This window comes from Sorex araneus, chromosome 3, assembly GCF_027595985.1.
Source record: "Sorex araneus isolate mSorAra2 chromosome 3, mSorAra2.pri, whole genome shotgun sequence".
NCBI classification, from domain to species: Eukaryota; Metazoa; Chordata; class Mammalia; order Eulipotyphla; family Soricidae; genus Sorex; species Sorex araneus.
The window spans coordinates 88,336,447-88,350,779 of NC_073304.1; the positions used below are offsets into that span (position 1 = coordinate 88,336,447).

Consider the following 14,333-nt stretch of genomic DNA (forward strand, 5'->3'; position numbering starts at 1 on the left):
TCCCTCTTTGAATCTCTCTTCCAGACAGAAAATGGAGATGCTTTTATTGGCTTAAGACTGTAAAGAGTGGGGTTTCCCCCTATTAACTCTGTGAGCTCTCTGACAGGTTTCTTCTCTCCTACACGCTCCCCACTGGTATCTCTTGGACCAGCTGCTGGGAGGAACCCTTTTTCATTTTATCTCTTGTGCCTGAGGCCCAAACAGGGGCATGGGGTTGGGGGTGGAGTGGGGAGATCTGTCAGCTAGAGACGCTCAGAAGAAACCTGTAAGCCTGTTGCTCAGTAGTGCCTTACCCGCAGCATTGTTACCTGAACTGTGCTGAGCAGGACGCTGGAAGCACAAACTCCTCCGCACACGGGGGGCCCATATCCAACTCTGAATCTCAGGCCCTAAGCAAGTTGCGAGACGTCTGTGGGCTGTTTTGATAATATTAAAAGAGAACCTGTATGTCTGGGATTCTTCTGTGGGAAACAGATAAGGAGGTAGAATTTGTTGGTGGGAAACAAATGTCCTAAAAGCGAAAGCCATGGTCCCAGCTCTGCTTAGCGCTGGGTCTGAGGCACTCTGCCAAAGAAAGCTAGGAGCTATTTTGGAATGAAAGGTCTTTGTCTTTTTCATTCCTACTTGTTTTCTCTGGGAGAAGACAAGACACAGAGGAGGGTCTTTAAAAGCTGCTCTCTTTGGCTTTCTGAGTCCAGTTACCTGGACTTCTACAAAAGTCTTCTTCTGGTAAGGTCAGAAGCACCTACAAGGGATGTTGGTTGCATTGTAGGGAGGAAGTCTGAGGTCTGGGGAAGGAGGGTAATTTTTCTGCTGTTTTTACTCTTTTGTTTTGTTTTGTTTTGTTTTCCTCATTTATACTTTCAAAGCTTTGAACTATTGACCATTGGGAAAATATCACTATGTGGAAAAAAATTAAGTTCCTGACTTCTCATATTCTGCCAATTCTTCATGAGAAACAATGTTTGAAGGAGAGATAGTACAGCAGGTAAGGAGATTGCCTTGTATGTAGCTAACTGGGGTTTGAGCCCTTGCACCACATATGGTGTCCTGAGCCCCACCAGGAATAATCCCTGAGTGCAGAGCCAGGAGAAAGTCCTAAGCACCCAAAGTATACCAAAGTATATCTCCAAAACCAACCCCCGAAGTGGGTGAGAGATATGATTTTAAGATTCAAGAAAAGGAAAATCACATGTCTCCTAGATATATGGAAATATACTCACCCTTACTTAATATAAATGAAAAATAAAACCATACTGAAGTAAAATTTTTAAACCTATCAGATTAACAAGGATAATTTGGGAAATTATTCTCTTATAGAAGTGGTAGCCCCACACTCAGAGCCTGGCAAACTACCCGTGGCGTATTTGATATGCCAAAAACAATAACAGCAAATCTCACAAAGGAGACGTTACTGGTGCCCGCTTGAGCAAATCGATGAGCAATGAGATGACAGTGCTACAGTGCTACAGTAGTGGTAGGACTACAAATTGGGGCACATTTATAAAGGGAAATTATGTGATATCTACCAGAACCTTAAAATAGATACTTTTAACTTATCCATTCTACTTTTAGATATTCTATTATGCAAATAACAAAACATGTATAAAATAAAACTTATGCAAACATTTACTGCACTGGTATTTATAATTGAAAAATATTGGAAACTATCTGCATATCCATAAATGACAAACAGTGAATTATAGGTCATGCATTAGCATATAAGTGCAAAAAAGAATGAATAGCTTTATATAAAAGGATAGGTATTAATCTCCAAGTTATATTGTCAAGTGGAAAAAATAAATTATATAATACTATTAATACCATGCTGTTGTACTATATATTACTATAATATAGAATGTTATCACATGTTATATATTCTCTTCTCCCCATACACTGTGTGAGAATATATATTTGCATACAAAACACATTTTCTCGTATTTACATAGAGTATTTCTGGAAAGTTATTGCTTCTGTATCAGGAAATGCAGAGCCTAGGAATTACTGCCTTTTTGCCATGAGAATATGTGGTTATTAATAGTTTAAACATTAAAAAAATGTCAGAGTAAGAAAAAACTATAAGAAAAAAACTATAAATGTAAGAGTAAGAAAAAAACTAAAAAACTCACTGGTATCCCTGTATTGCAAACCATAATGCCCAAAAGGAAGGAGAGAGAAAGAAAAGTGCCTGCCGTAGTCAGGAGTGGTGAGGGAGGGGAAATGGGACATTGGTGGTGGGATATGTACACTGGTGAAAGGAAGAGTGTTAGAACATTATATGAAAAGAAAAAAACTATAATGCTGTTCACTACTCTGAACCCCCATATTTGGGAGGGCAATGTGAGGGGATGGGCTGGCTCGCCTTTGAGGATATTTCACTTTTAATATGAACAAAGAGAATCTTCTCTTTCTTGATAAAATTTCCATGAAGCTCCACAAATATCCCCTGACTGGTGGTATTTCAGTTGGTGCACTTTTGCAGGAGCCCATGACGAGTCAGAGACTGCTCTATTGTGATTAAACTGGAGAAAGGTAGGGCTGGAGAGATAGTACAATGGGTAAGGCATTTGCCTTGCACCTAGCTAACCTGGGCTCAATTCCTGGCATCGCATATGGTCCCTGCCAGGAGTGATCCCTGAGCTCAGAACCAGGCGTCAGTTCTGAGCACCTCCAAGTGTGGCTCAAAAACAAACAAAAGAACTGGAGAAAAGTAAGTGGGAAGTGGGAGGAATATGGAGGGCAGAACGACTGGAAAGATCTGTCCTGCTTCCTACAGCACCCACACTTTTCAACTCCCTAGCCTCTGGCAGAAAAACAAGTCTTCAACTTGTGTGCAGTCAAAAGAATTCACATATCATTCGTGACCCAAATATTTATCGAGAGCTAGTGTGCACTGGGAATGTGAATGTATTAGGCATGGTAACACAGCAATAGATTAGATAGATGTCCTGGCCCCAAGGAGCTTATATGTCCAGCAGGGAGAAACAGACTTCACTGAGTACCTACATCAGTGATAACTTACTTGCCTTTGTGATAAGTACTACTACCAAAAAAACATCCTGAGTTTTAGGTTCCAGGTGTGGAGGATAGGAATACTTCCTTGAGAAAGTGATAGCGACACTTAGAAATGGGAAGAATAAATAGTAATTAGCTAGGGCTATGAGGCACTGGGGGGGAGGCAGAGAACAAGTGCAATGGCCCTGGAGTCAAGCATGTGGCTCAATTGGTAGATCAGAGGTCCCCACACTTTTTCAGCTGGTTGTTTCTCTTCAGAAAGAAAAATAAAGTCACTCAATACCCCCATGGAAATCTACCTTCTCATAGTGAATCAATAGAAAGCATTTCCAGGGCCGGAGTGATAGTATAGCATGTAGGGCGTTTTTCTTGCACATGGACTACCCAGCTTCTATCCCAGGCATCCCATACAATCCCCTGAGCTCCACCAGGAATAATTCCTGAGTGTAGAGCCAGGAGTAACCCCTGAACATCGCCAGGTATGACCCAAAAATAAAAAAAAAAAAAGCATTCCCAATTGCACCTGGCCTCCTGACCCCATTGTTATTGTAGACTCCATGGAAGGCCTCTCCCACTTTGGGAAATACTGTAGTAAAGTTCACACTGTGGAAGGTCCTGGATTAATCTCTGGTACCATGTGCCACCTCTGACAACTGCCTCTTTTCCCTGCCAACCTCACTGGTATCCCTGAAAATGGCCACTGCTGCCACCACTAACACAAATAGACCCTACCTCAGGGAGCAACTAAGAAAGCCAGCAGGACCTAGTCACAGAATAGGGAGATTTAAGGCCAGGGTGAAATCTTAGAGCATTAAGAATTTTATTGAGAATTTATTAAGAATTTCAGAGCAGTGGAAGCTAATGGATGGTATTGTAAGTAGGGGAGTGGCATGATCAGATTTACATTTTTTAAATACCACACTAGCTAAAATAGGAAAGATACTTATAGGGTGCAGATGTCGAAGAGAGAGGACCAGCAAGGGACTATTTAGTGGTCCAAGTGAGAGATGATGGTGGCTTTCTGTGTGGGAGAAGATAGAAGTAGATATGATGAACTGTAAGTGGCTAAACTGGCAAGACATGCTATGGAAGCTAGAAAACAAAGAAGAGAAGATATGCAACAAGACTCCAGGTTCAAAGGAACTATGCTGGTACTTCGCTTTACAAAGCACTTTATTTATATCTATATATATATATATATATATATTGTCTCATATGATTTGAACCTTAATCTTTTAAACTAAATAAGAGATCATTGTTATCTACTTTATCAATGAGAAAACAGGTTCAGGGAGTAAACATGCTTATTTTATTTTTAAATAAATATTTTAATTTAAAAATAGTTAAAATTTTAATTAATGAAGAAACCAAGTAATATCTGTCTCTTTGCAGAAAAATTTAAGATGACTAACAATTAAACATGTTGTTTCAAAGAGCATATATTAGGAGCTGGAGCAATAGCACAGCAGGTAGGGCATTTGCCTTACATGCGGCAGACCCGGGTTCAAATCCCAGCATCCCATATGGTCCCCCAAACACTGCCAGGAGTAATTCCTGAGTGCAGATCCAGGAGTAACCCCTGAGCATCGACAGGTGTGACCCAAAAGGCAAAAACAGAAACATAAAGAACACATATAAAAATGATACAAAAATGAAAATTGGTTAGAGAGGGAGATAAATCAGATCCAAGGGTGAGGCTAAACAGGCACCTCACAACCACCTGTCCATACACTGGACTTTGGAAGGGGGTCGTTCCAGGACCTCACAATATATGATCAAGATTGGACACAGACTAGGGTCTTTCATCTCAGATCCCATACATTTGGTTTTACCTTAGCCAGTATCCAAATCATGAAAACTTTTAAAATTTTGTTTTGGGGCCTCATCCTGCAGTGCTCGGGAATTAATCCTGGCTCTGCACTCAAGGATCACTCCTGGTGCAGGGGATCAAATCAGGTTGGCAGTGTGCAAGGCAAATACCTTACCTGCTGTACTATCCCTATGATCCTTAAACCTTCTTTTTATAATTTCTTTCTTTCTTTCTTTTCTTTCTTTCTTTCTTTCTTTCTTTCTTTCTTTCTTTCTTTCTTTCTTTCTTTCTTTCTTTCTTTCTTTCTTTCTTTCTTTCTTTCTTTCTTTCTTCCTTTCTTCCTTCCTTTCTTCTTTCTTTCTTTCTTTCTTTCTTTCTTTCTTTCTTTCTTTCTTTCTTTCTTTCTTTCTTTCTTTCTTTCTTTCTTTCTTTCTTTCTTTCTTTCTCTCTTTCTTTCTTTCTTTCTTTCTTTCTTTCTTTCTTTCTTTCTTTCTTTCTTTCTTTCTTTCTTTCTTTCTTTCTTTCTTTCTTTCTTTCTTTCTTTCTTCCTTCCTTCCTTCCTTCCTTCCTTCCTTCCTTCCTTCCTTTCTTTCTTTCTTTCTTTCTTTCTTTCTTTCTTTCTTTCTTCCTTCCTTCCTTCCTTCCTTCCTTCCTTCCTTCCTTCCTTCCTTCCTTTCTTTCTTTCTTTCTTTCTTTCTTTCTTTCTTTCTTTCTTTCTTTCTTTCTTTCTTTCTTTCTTTCTTTCTCTTTCTTTTTTTCTTTTGCTTTATGGGTCACACCCGGCAATTCTCAGGTGTTACTCCTGGTTCATGCACTCAGGAATTACTCCTTGGTGGTGCTGGGGGACCATATGAGATGCTGGGAATTGAATCTGGGTTGGCTGTGTGCAAGGCAAACGCCCTACCCACTGTACTATCACTCCAGCCCCTTCTTCTTATAATTTTGCAAGCATTTCTGTGTCTATACAGTGGACTAGCTTGATTCCATGTCTCCTTTTGAGAATAAATAGAAAAACTGAGTGAATATTTTAAATACCTGTCATAGGTTGCACAGAGAAGGAAAGTGGACCAGGCCCCATTTCCCTCTGGGACATTGGCTAATTCGGAGCTGCCAAAAGACAGCTTGAGCAGGGATCTGGCAAACTGAATAGCCTTTATCAGAGGACACAATTGAGAGAGGGAAAAAAGTCTAGCAGGAGGGATGTTTGACGAGATGATGACCAGAAAGTTCTAAAATTAAACTCACCAATTTAACAACTGTTACGTACTTTATGACTGTTTGTTTTTTAAATCTTTTTTTTGTTTGTTTGTTTTTTCTTTTTGGGCGATGCACAGGGATCACTCCTGGCTCTCCACTCAGGAATTACTCTTGGCGGTGCTCAGGGGACCATATGGGATGCCCGGAATCGAACCCAGTTCGCCCAAGTGCAAGGCAAATGCCCTACCCGCTGTGCTATTGCTCCAGCCCCTTTTTTTAAAATATTAAATGAAACTTTTCCTTTCATTGTGGTGGACAGAGTCTGCTTCTGACTTGGTGCTAGGGAATCACTTCTGGCACTGTTCAGGGGACCAGGCAGTGGGAATTGAATCAGACCTACTGTACTCAAAATATGTGCTTGGCCTGTTGCACTGAACCTCTGTCCCATGACTCATTCTTTTCAAAGGAGAAAAGTAAGAATAAATAACATAAATGGAAGCTAGAAGACATTTTAAATAACTTTTTTTTAAGTTGAAGAGAAAAACAGCTAATCTAGAACTGTACACCTGGAAAAGTGGCAGGTTCTGAACTGGTCTCCAAGGTGCAGAACGCTTTGTCCTTTAAGTGCTTGTTAATCACAAAGTTTGTGCCGCTGTGCAAAATAAAATCAACCTCAAGCACTGATATCACTTGCCATACCACCTATGCAAGACTTGGAAGAAGTAAATGCCTGAAGATCTTTGATTCCAAACTGCCGCTTGAAGCTCTTCGCTCCCTGACTCTTGCCTCATTTCCTCCTGCTACGTGATCCAACACCGCTCCCCCCCAATCTAGAACCATCTGAACAGCAAGCAGAAACTCTACCCTTTACTCAACCCCACCACTCTTCAGCCCTGAGTTTATTCAGCAAACTTATTTTCTTTCAAATGCTTGTGGTTTTTTTTTTTTTTTTAAGTGCTCAGTGTAAGTGCCACCCCTTTTAGGAGATCTTCCTACATCCGCAGCCTTAGACTGGGTTAGTTGCCAGTCCTTGTGCTCCCATTACACCCTGCTCTCATCTGGGTTCATGCCACTCTATGCTGATTTCTCATTTGTATTTTATTCTTCATATGTTTTCACTTGAGCTCCAAGAGGGCAGGCCCTGGTCCTCTTTGTGTCTTCCATGCCTATCTCAGGGTATAGCCCCAATAGAAACTCAATATGGGCTGGAGTGATAGCACAGCAGGTAGGGCGTTTGCCTTGCATGCGGCCGACCAGGGTTCGATTCCTCTGTCCCTCTCGGAGAGCCTGGCAAGCTACCCGTGGTGTAATTGATATGCCAAAAACAGTAACAGCAAGTCTCACAATGGAGGCATTACTGGTGCCTGCTCAAGCAAATCGATGAACAACAGGATGACAGTGCTACATATATGTATATAGGGTTTGGGGCCACACCCAGTTATGCTCAGGGTTTACTGTTTATTCCTGGCTCTGTGCTCAGGGATCACTTGGCAGGATTTGGGGGACCACATGGGGTGCCAGGTGTTAGCCACATGCTAGGCAAGCACCCTACCTGCTGTACTTGGCCCTGAATGATATAATTAATGAATGTGGTGTTAAAATCAGGACTCGTGGAAAAGTACAAGGGTACGGGAACTGAAATATTCCACACACTTCATTTGAAGATGTGCCCCTCCAGGTTGTTTTCCTCAAAGCATTTTCATGATTATCAGACAGTAATTAGAGAATAAAATAATTTATAAGGTGCTTCCAGCTGCCTGGAAGGATTCTCCTGGTTTTCGTCCCAGTCTTTAACAGGATTAGCAACCTCTGATGAAATTCCTTCCACGCCCTCTCCTAGCCCTCTGATTAACTATGCTCACTCTTTTGTTTAGCCATAATAGAAGTACTTAACTTCAGCTAATGTTCCTGCATTTAGTGTACTCTCAGCTGTCCCAGTTGTGGAACCAATGCCTGGAGGCACCGAGCTATGCTTTCTTCCATGTGTGTGGAGGAAGCAAGCACCTGAGTGCCACGCTGTCCTCCTCCCCCGCCAGGCTTTCCCTGATCCTTCCTATAGAGCAGTGCAATCCAGAAACTGGAACTGTTTGGACTGAGGCTTCCTGGATGTACTATGGGAAAGGAGTCAAAAGCAGAACAAGGGAGAGAGCTTCCAGACCTTTCCCTGAAACACCGAGGCACAGGAAGCAAATAGAAAAAGGACCTATAAATGGTTTTGTTTGGCTAACAGGCTTATGACCAACACCTTGTAAGTTCCTTACTTCTGTATTGACATGTTCCTTGTCTGCTCTGGTCCCTTTCTCCATCCTGAATATAAACTCCACAGGGGTAGGGCCTCTGTTGACAGCCTAATCCCCATATTCATAGATGTTTGGGCACATACTAGGCACCCAATAAATATTTCTTCAATGTGGACTGGAGAGGGAGCTCCAGGGACAGAGTATCTGCTTTGCATGCAGGAGGTCCTGGCTTGATCCCTGGTACCACAGGGTCCCCCAGCACTGCTTGGAGTGGCCCCTCAGCCCAGCTGTGATCCTCCAAACAAAAAGAATCAAAACCATTTTGTTGTTGTTGTTGTTGTTGTTGTTGAGTGAGTGGACTCAGATATCGACACAGCACAGACAACTGGTAGAATAGGAGTGACAATTACAGAGGTGCAAAGGAGAACAAGGACTTTTGTTTATTGGTACAAAGAAATTAGCCATTACAACGACAAAATGACAGTGAGCTGTGTAGCCAGGACTTATTCCTTGTCTGGAGGTTGGGGAGATGATTGGGGGGAAAAAGGGGGACAGTAAGTCTAGCGCAGCCAGTGTTCTCAGACGTCTATGCATCTGGAGTAGACACCTGAAATCCTCGGGCCCTGAACAGCATTTGGGGGAGCAATGTAAAATCTGGGAACTGTCCAGCATCACCATCCTTTTTGCTGGTCCTGTTGAAACCCTGTGTAGCCTCCATGGTGCTGGGGGTGGCCTGGCTGCATTTGAAACGGTTCCTTTTCCTGAAGTTGACTCTTCCAGATCCTAGAACATACAGTCTACATAGACCATCTTGTAGCCCTTGATGTCCTTAAACTTGTCACTCCTCAGGTTGGCTTGAATCTGCCTCTGGCCACTCTTGAAGGGGACCGTTTCCAGAGTGATGCTGGCTCTGTGTTGGGGTCTGAGGACTCCAATGCTGCAGCAGAGAAAGGACAATGTCAGAAAATGAAGGCAGAATTTGAACCCACAGTCCATTTTTGTTCAGCCTTGGGGTCAGAGAGATAGCACAGTGGGCAGGGCATTTGCATCCCATACGGTCCCCTGAGCCCTACCAGGAGTGATCCCTGAGTACAGAGCCAGGAGTAAGCCCTGAGCACCACTTGATGTGACCAAGAAATGAAATGAAATAAAATAAAATAAAAAAACCCAAAATCTTTTTCACTCAGCCTTCCCTGATGTTCTCTAAGCCTTGCCCTGGAGCCTTTGTTCAGACAGAAGTAGAGTTCCCCCCCACCCCTGGTGGGGAGAGACAAGATGCAAGGTGAGCTCACAGGACTCTCTGCTGTTTCTTGAAGAGGCCACTTCCTTCCACTGTCAGCACACAATCAGCCACAGGCTCCAGTAGGGGGTTTGAAAAAATCACCTGCACAGAGAGCGGTTGATTCACAATGGCCGGTCCTAAAACCTAATCAGAGAAAGGACAGGATGGAGCAGCGATTAGCCTCATTACCAGGTCACCAAATAGTTATGGAGGCTGCTGGTACCTGAGTCTGGTTCCTAAAGAGTTAGGCTTACCCACCCTGTGTTTTAGCAACCATGGCTGAAAACCAACCTAACAGATTGTCATTGCCTTATTTTAAAAATCAAACAGAGGAAATTGTTTGTGTTCATCACAAGTACTCCTATGTGAATTTTTTTGCTTTATTTATACACATATAAATATTTCTGCAAAATATTTGGCATCATTTGCAGGGTAGGGATAGCTCAATGGACTGAAATTATGCTTTGTGTGCTGGAGATCCTGGGCCAATCTCCTCTGAGCCACAAGTAGCCCCTAAACACTGCCTGGTATGACATCAAAACCAAACGATATATTTATTTTACGTCTATTCAACCAACCTAGCAATATGGAGAGGTTTGACTAATTGGTTTTTTTTCCGCTTTTTGGGTCACACCTGGTGATGCACAGGGGTCACTCCTGGCTCTGCACTCAGAAATTACCCCTGATGGTGCTCAGGGGACCATATGGGATGCTGGGAATCAAACCCGGGTCGGCCGAGTGCAAGGCAAACACCCTACCCACTGTGCTATCACTCCAGCCCCTAATTGGTTTAGTTTTTGGGGAGCCCCCACCAAGCTGTGCTCAGGGCTTACTCCTAGTTCTGCACTCAGGGATCACCCCCAGCAGGGCTCTGAGGACTATATGGGATACTGGAAATTGAACCTGAGGTGGCTGTGTGTGAGGCAAACACGGCTGTACTATCACTCTGGGGTCAAGATTTGATGAATTAGAATCTCCAGTTATGTCTCTCTGCTCCAAGACGTGGAGTATTATTTCCCACACATGAAATAATAAGGAACTTCCTTGTGCCATGTGTAATTTGAGTGGCTAGAATCTTTGGCAATTTTCAATTGTTTCTTCTCCTTTCGGGCTGGAGCAATAGCACAGCGGAGGGCATTTGCCTTGCATGTGGCCAACCCGGGTTCGATTCCTCTGTCCCTCTGGGAGAGCCCAGTAAGCTACCGAGAGCATCCCGCCTGCACAGCAGATCCTGGCAAGCTACCCGTGGCATATTTGATATGCCAAAAACAGTAACAAGTCTCACAATGGAGATGTTACTGGTGCCTGCTAGAGCAAATCGATGAACAACGGGACAACAGTGCTGAAGTACTACAGTGCTCTTCTCCTTGCAATCCTGCTCCAAGCCTTTCTTCTCTCCTGTCATAATCCCTCCCTCCCTGGTGCCTGTGAGTGAAGGAGAGAGTGTGAGTGAGCAGGCAGGGCAGGCAGAGACAGAAACAGCCCCAGGGAATGTGCTTCTGAAAAACCTTGCTACAAAGGGCCAAGCTTGCCAACTACACCCAATGGGGGCTGGTGGACTCCCGGGAGGGGCGGGAGGGCCCTAGAGGAAACTGCTTGTTGTTGGGGAGATTTCACTGAAAGGAGGGACCTGCGAGTGAGTTCTTCCCCTCTATGCAGATGCAGATCTTCAATGTGTGTGTGTGTGTGGGGGGGGGGGGGGTTGAGGGGTCGGGTGAGGGGTGGGGTGAAGGGCTCAGAGTTCCTACTGAAGGCAGATAGGGTGGTGTGGTGAGAACTGAGAGGGCTCTCCTCGCCTTTCCAAGGCTCACTTAGGGCCTCTTGCAGTGCACTTGTAAGCCACACCCAGCTTTTCAGATACCCCTCTGCTGCTGGTGGGAAGGATTCTCAGGACACCAGAAGAATCCACGGAAAGGAGGGATTGGCCAACCTCAGAGGACCCCACCCCTTCCTATCCAGATCCCCTTCCTCCTCGCCGTAGCCCTTCTGGGGTTCTGGCCTACATTGATCATGATGCTGGGGTAGGCGAGAGTGATCATCTTGTTCACCAGGATCTTCTCGGGACAGTTCTTCTCTTCGCCGAGGGCACTGAGGCGGATCACCTTGTCCGTGGACAGGTACTGGCTATACTGGGTGTAGGGGACCAGGCAGGGATGGCTCTTGGCTGGGGAGAGAACACAAGGATAAATCGAGCCTAAGCAGAGGAGCAGCAGGGCCCGGGCTTGATCTCTCGGCTGGAGCGGGAATGGGCACTGAGCCCTGGGAAGCAGGCTCCAGCCTTGCAGAGCGGGACAGCGCGATGAAGAGGCACAAAATGGCTTGTGTAGGGGTATGGCTGAGTGGGAGAGAGCAGGTCTGTTCCTCCCAAACCAGCTCCCCATTCACACAGGAGAAGCAGAGGGCTGGAGACAAGGACAGGGGTAAGGCGCTTGGTCATCAACTTGGTCACCAACTCCACTTCAAATCAGGGGGTCACCACATATGACCTCCTGACATTCCCTGCCCCCCAAGGAGTGACCTCTGAGCTCAGAGCCAGGAGTAATGGCTGGGTGTGGCCCAAAGGAGAGAAAAAAGAGACAGAGACAGAGGGATTTAGAGAGGTGACAAGTGTCTGCTGGCAGGAGGAGAGATGGAGAGGAGGGGACAGTACGGCCTCTTCACTGGGGTCTGTTCCCTACCCCATACTGCCTGACTGGCCCCACCGCCCTGTCCTCACCCACAGTGCCAGCCTTCCCCACACCTCCTGGTACCTTCTTTAGGAGCAAGCGTGAAGAAGGCTGTGTCCTGCCAGAACGGGGCCAGGGGGCTGCCGTCATGCAGCAGGGACTGGGCACTCAGGTTCACCTTGAGGTCCTTGAACTGGGACGACATGTTGAGAGCCACGAGGACAAACCGTATATCCTGGCCCATGTTGGGCGGGTGGAGCAGCTGGAATCTCAGGGAGACCTGCATGACATCGCTGGGCTGAGGTGGTGGGTTTCCGAGGCCCCGGGGGCTGCTTCCGCTGAGCGGCGGGACCTGGGAGGGCTGCAGCTCTGCAGGGTGGGAGCTGTGGGACCTTCTAGTCTTGAGCTTCTGCAGAGCCTTCAGAAACACCCGCCTCTCCTCAGGGGAACCTGCAAAGGCAGAGCACTGAAAGGTGGGCTGGGCTGCCCCAGGGGCAAGCAGGGGCTGAAATCTGTCCCCTCCACTCAGGAGCTCCCCCAACACTGCCAGGTTTGTCTCCAGACAAACATTCCCCACCTGCTTTCTAGGCATTAGACCAGGCCCAATATGAGACCCCTTTCATGTCTGTCAGCCAGGACAGAGCCGTGTCAGTAGTCACCATCTTCCTATTACTATCTTATTCCAGGTGAGGGAGCTCAGAGGGACCATGTCCCTCGCCAAGCTACACAACTTACAAGTTCAACTGCAAACCAGAGCTTCCCAACTCCAACATCTGTGCTTATATTCTGTCCTGCTGTTCCGAAGGAAAAGGCGGGGACCTACCATGTTGTGCCTTAAAATCAACAGGGCACGAGGTATGATTCGCCTTTCTTGGACCCAATCACCTGGCAGGTATAGACACATGCTGGAAATGGGACAGTGAAGACAAAAATAAGAGACAGAAGAAATTTAGACAAGCTGAGTTCTCAGAGCAGCCAGCTCAGTGCCAAAGAACTCTGGCAGGTATGTACATGAATACTGTTCTGTAGTTTTACTTCGGGGGTGGTGATGAGGAGAGGTGTTGAGGGGCAAACCCATGCGTGGGGCCTGTGGGACCCCCATATCCTGCTAGGTGGGTGGGTGGGAGGAAACAGAATAGCACAGATATGAATTGAGAAGGTCCATATTATGTGTGAATTGAAAAAAAAAGCATGTAAATGCATGAACTGCAAACAAATGTGAATTTTTCATATTATCTTTTCATTTTTGACATCCAGTGTTAGCAATGCACATAATAACTATAGCGTTTTTAAAAATATAGAAGACAACATTGATATAGCTATTGACAGATGATACATCTTACAAATAGATGATGAGCAATAAATACAGAATAGTAATGGAAATGTATTTTTTTCTCCTTTGCGATTTTTATAATGACATTTTCTTTCATTCATTTTTTTTTTTTTGCAGGGGAGGGGTATTTGTACAACAACACTTAGTGATCTTCAGGAATCACTTCTCGCAGTGCTTGGGGAACCATATGAGATGCTGAGGGATTGAACCCAGGTCAGCCATGTACAAGGTATCTCTCTGGCCCTATGATATTTTCTTTTCTCTAGGCTACTTTATTGTAAGAATACTGTATGTACACAAGAAAATTTTATGCAACTGTTAGAAAAGGTGAAATCATGTAGTTTGCTGCAACTTGAATGGAACTGGTGAGTGTCATGTTGAACACAGTACACCAGAGGTAGAACAAATACTGGATGATCTCACTTATCTGTGGTATATAGAGCAACAAGACAAGAGAAGTTACCAAATGTTGACAAATCCTTGGCCCCATATTACAGAAATGAGAAGACCAAGAAAAAGGGTAGTATGAGGGTGGGGGGTGATGTGGTGAATCAAAGTAACTTAAGGGCATTGGTCACTGATCTTGAACACTATAATAAATCAAAAACGTTTAAATTAGTTTGTCAAGGAGGTAGGAGCCTAGAAGGGAATCCTAGGACATTGGTAGAGGGGTGCTGACACTGGTGGGTTTTGAGTATAGTAAGACTGAAACTTTTATTATTAATAGTATTATACGTTATGGTGACTGAATTTAAAACATTTAAAACTACTGTCAGTTAAAAGCAGGCTG

General features: G+C 44.7%; 1 protein-coding gene across 1 annotated transcript in view; it reads right to left on the bottom strand.

The window, feature by feature from the left end:
- Positions 1–9,045: 9,045 nt before the first annotated feature.
- The window catches only part of TGM5 (transglutaminase 5), a 36,547-nt gene continuing 31,259 nt past the window's right edge, over positions 9,046–14,333 (bottom strand). Inside the window, exons 11-14 of the mRNA XM_004609785.2 lie at positions 12,295–12,660; positions 11,548–11,708; positions 9,555–9,688; positions 9,046–9,199 (exon numbers count right to left, since the gene is read on the bottom strand). Of these exons, the coding sequence (XP_004609842.2) occupies positions 9,046–9,199; positions 9,555–9,688; positions 11,548–11,708; positions 12,295–12,660 (815 nt within the window). The remainder of the gene's footprint in view (positions 9,200–9,554; positions 9,689–11,547; positions 11,709–12,294; positions 12,661–14,333) is intronic.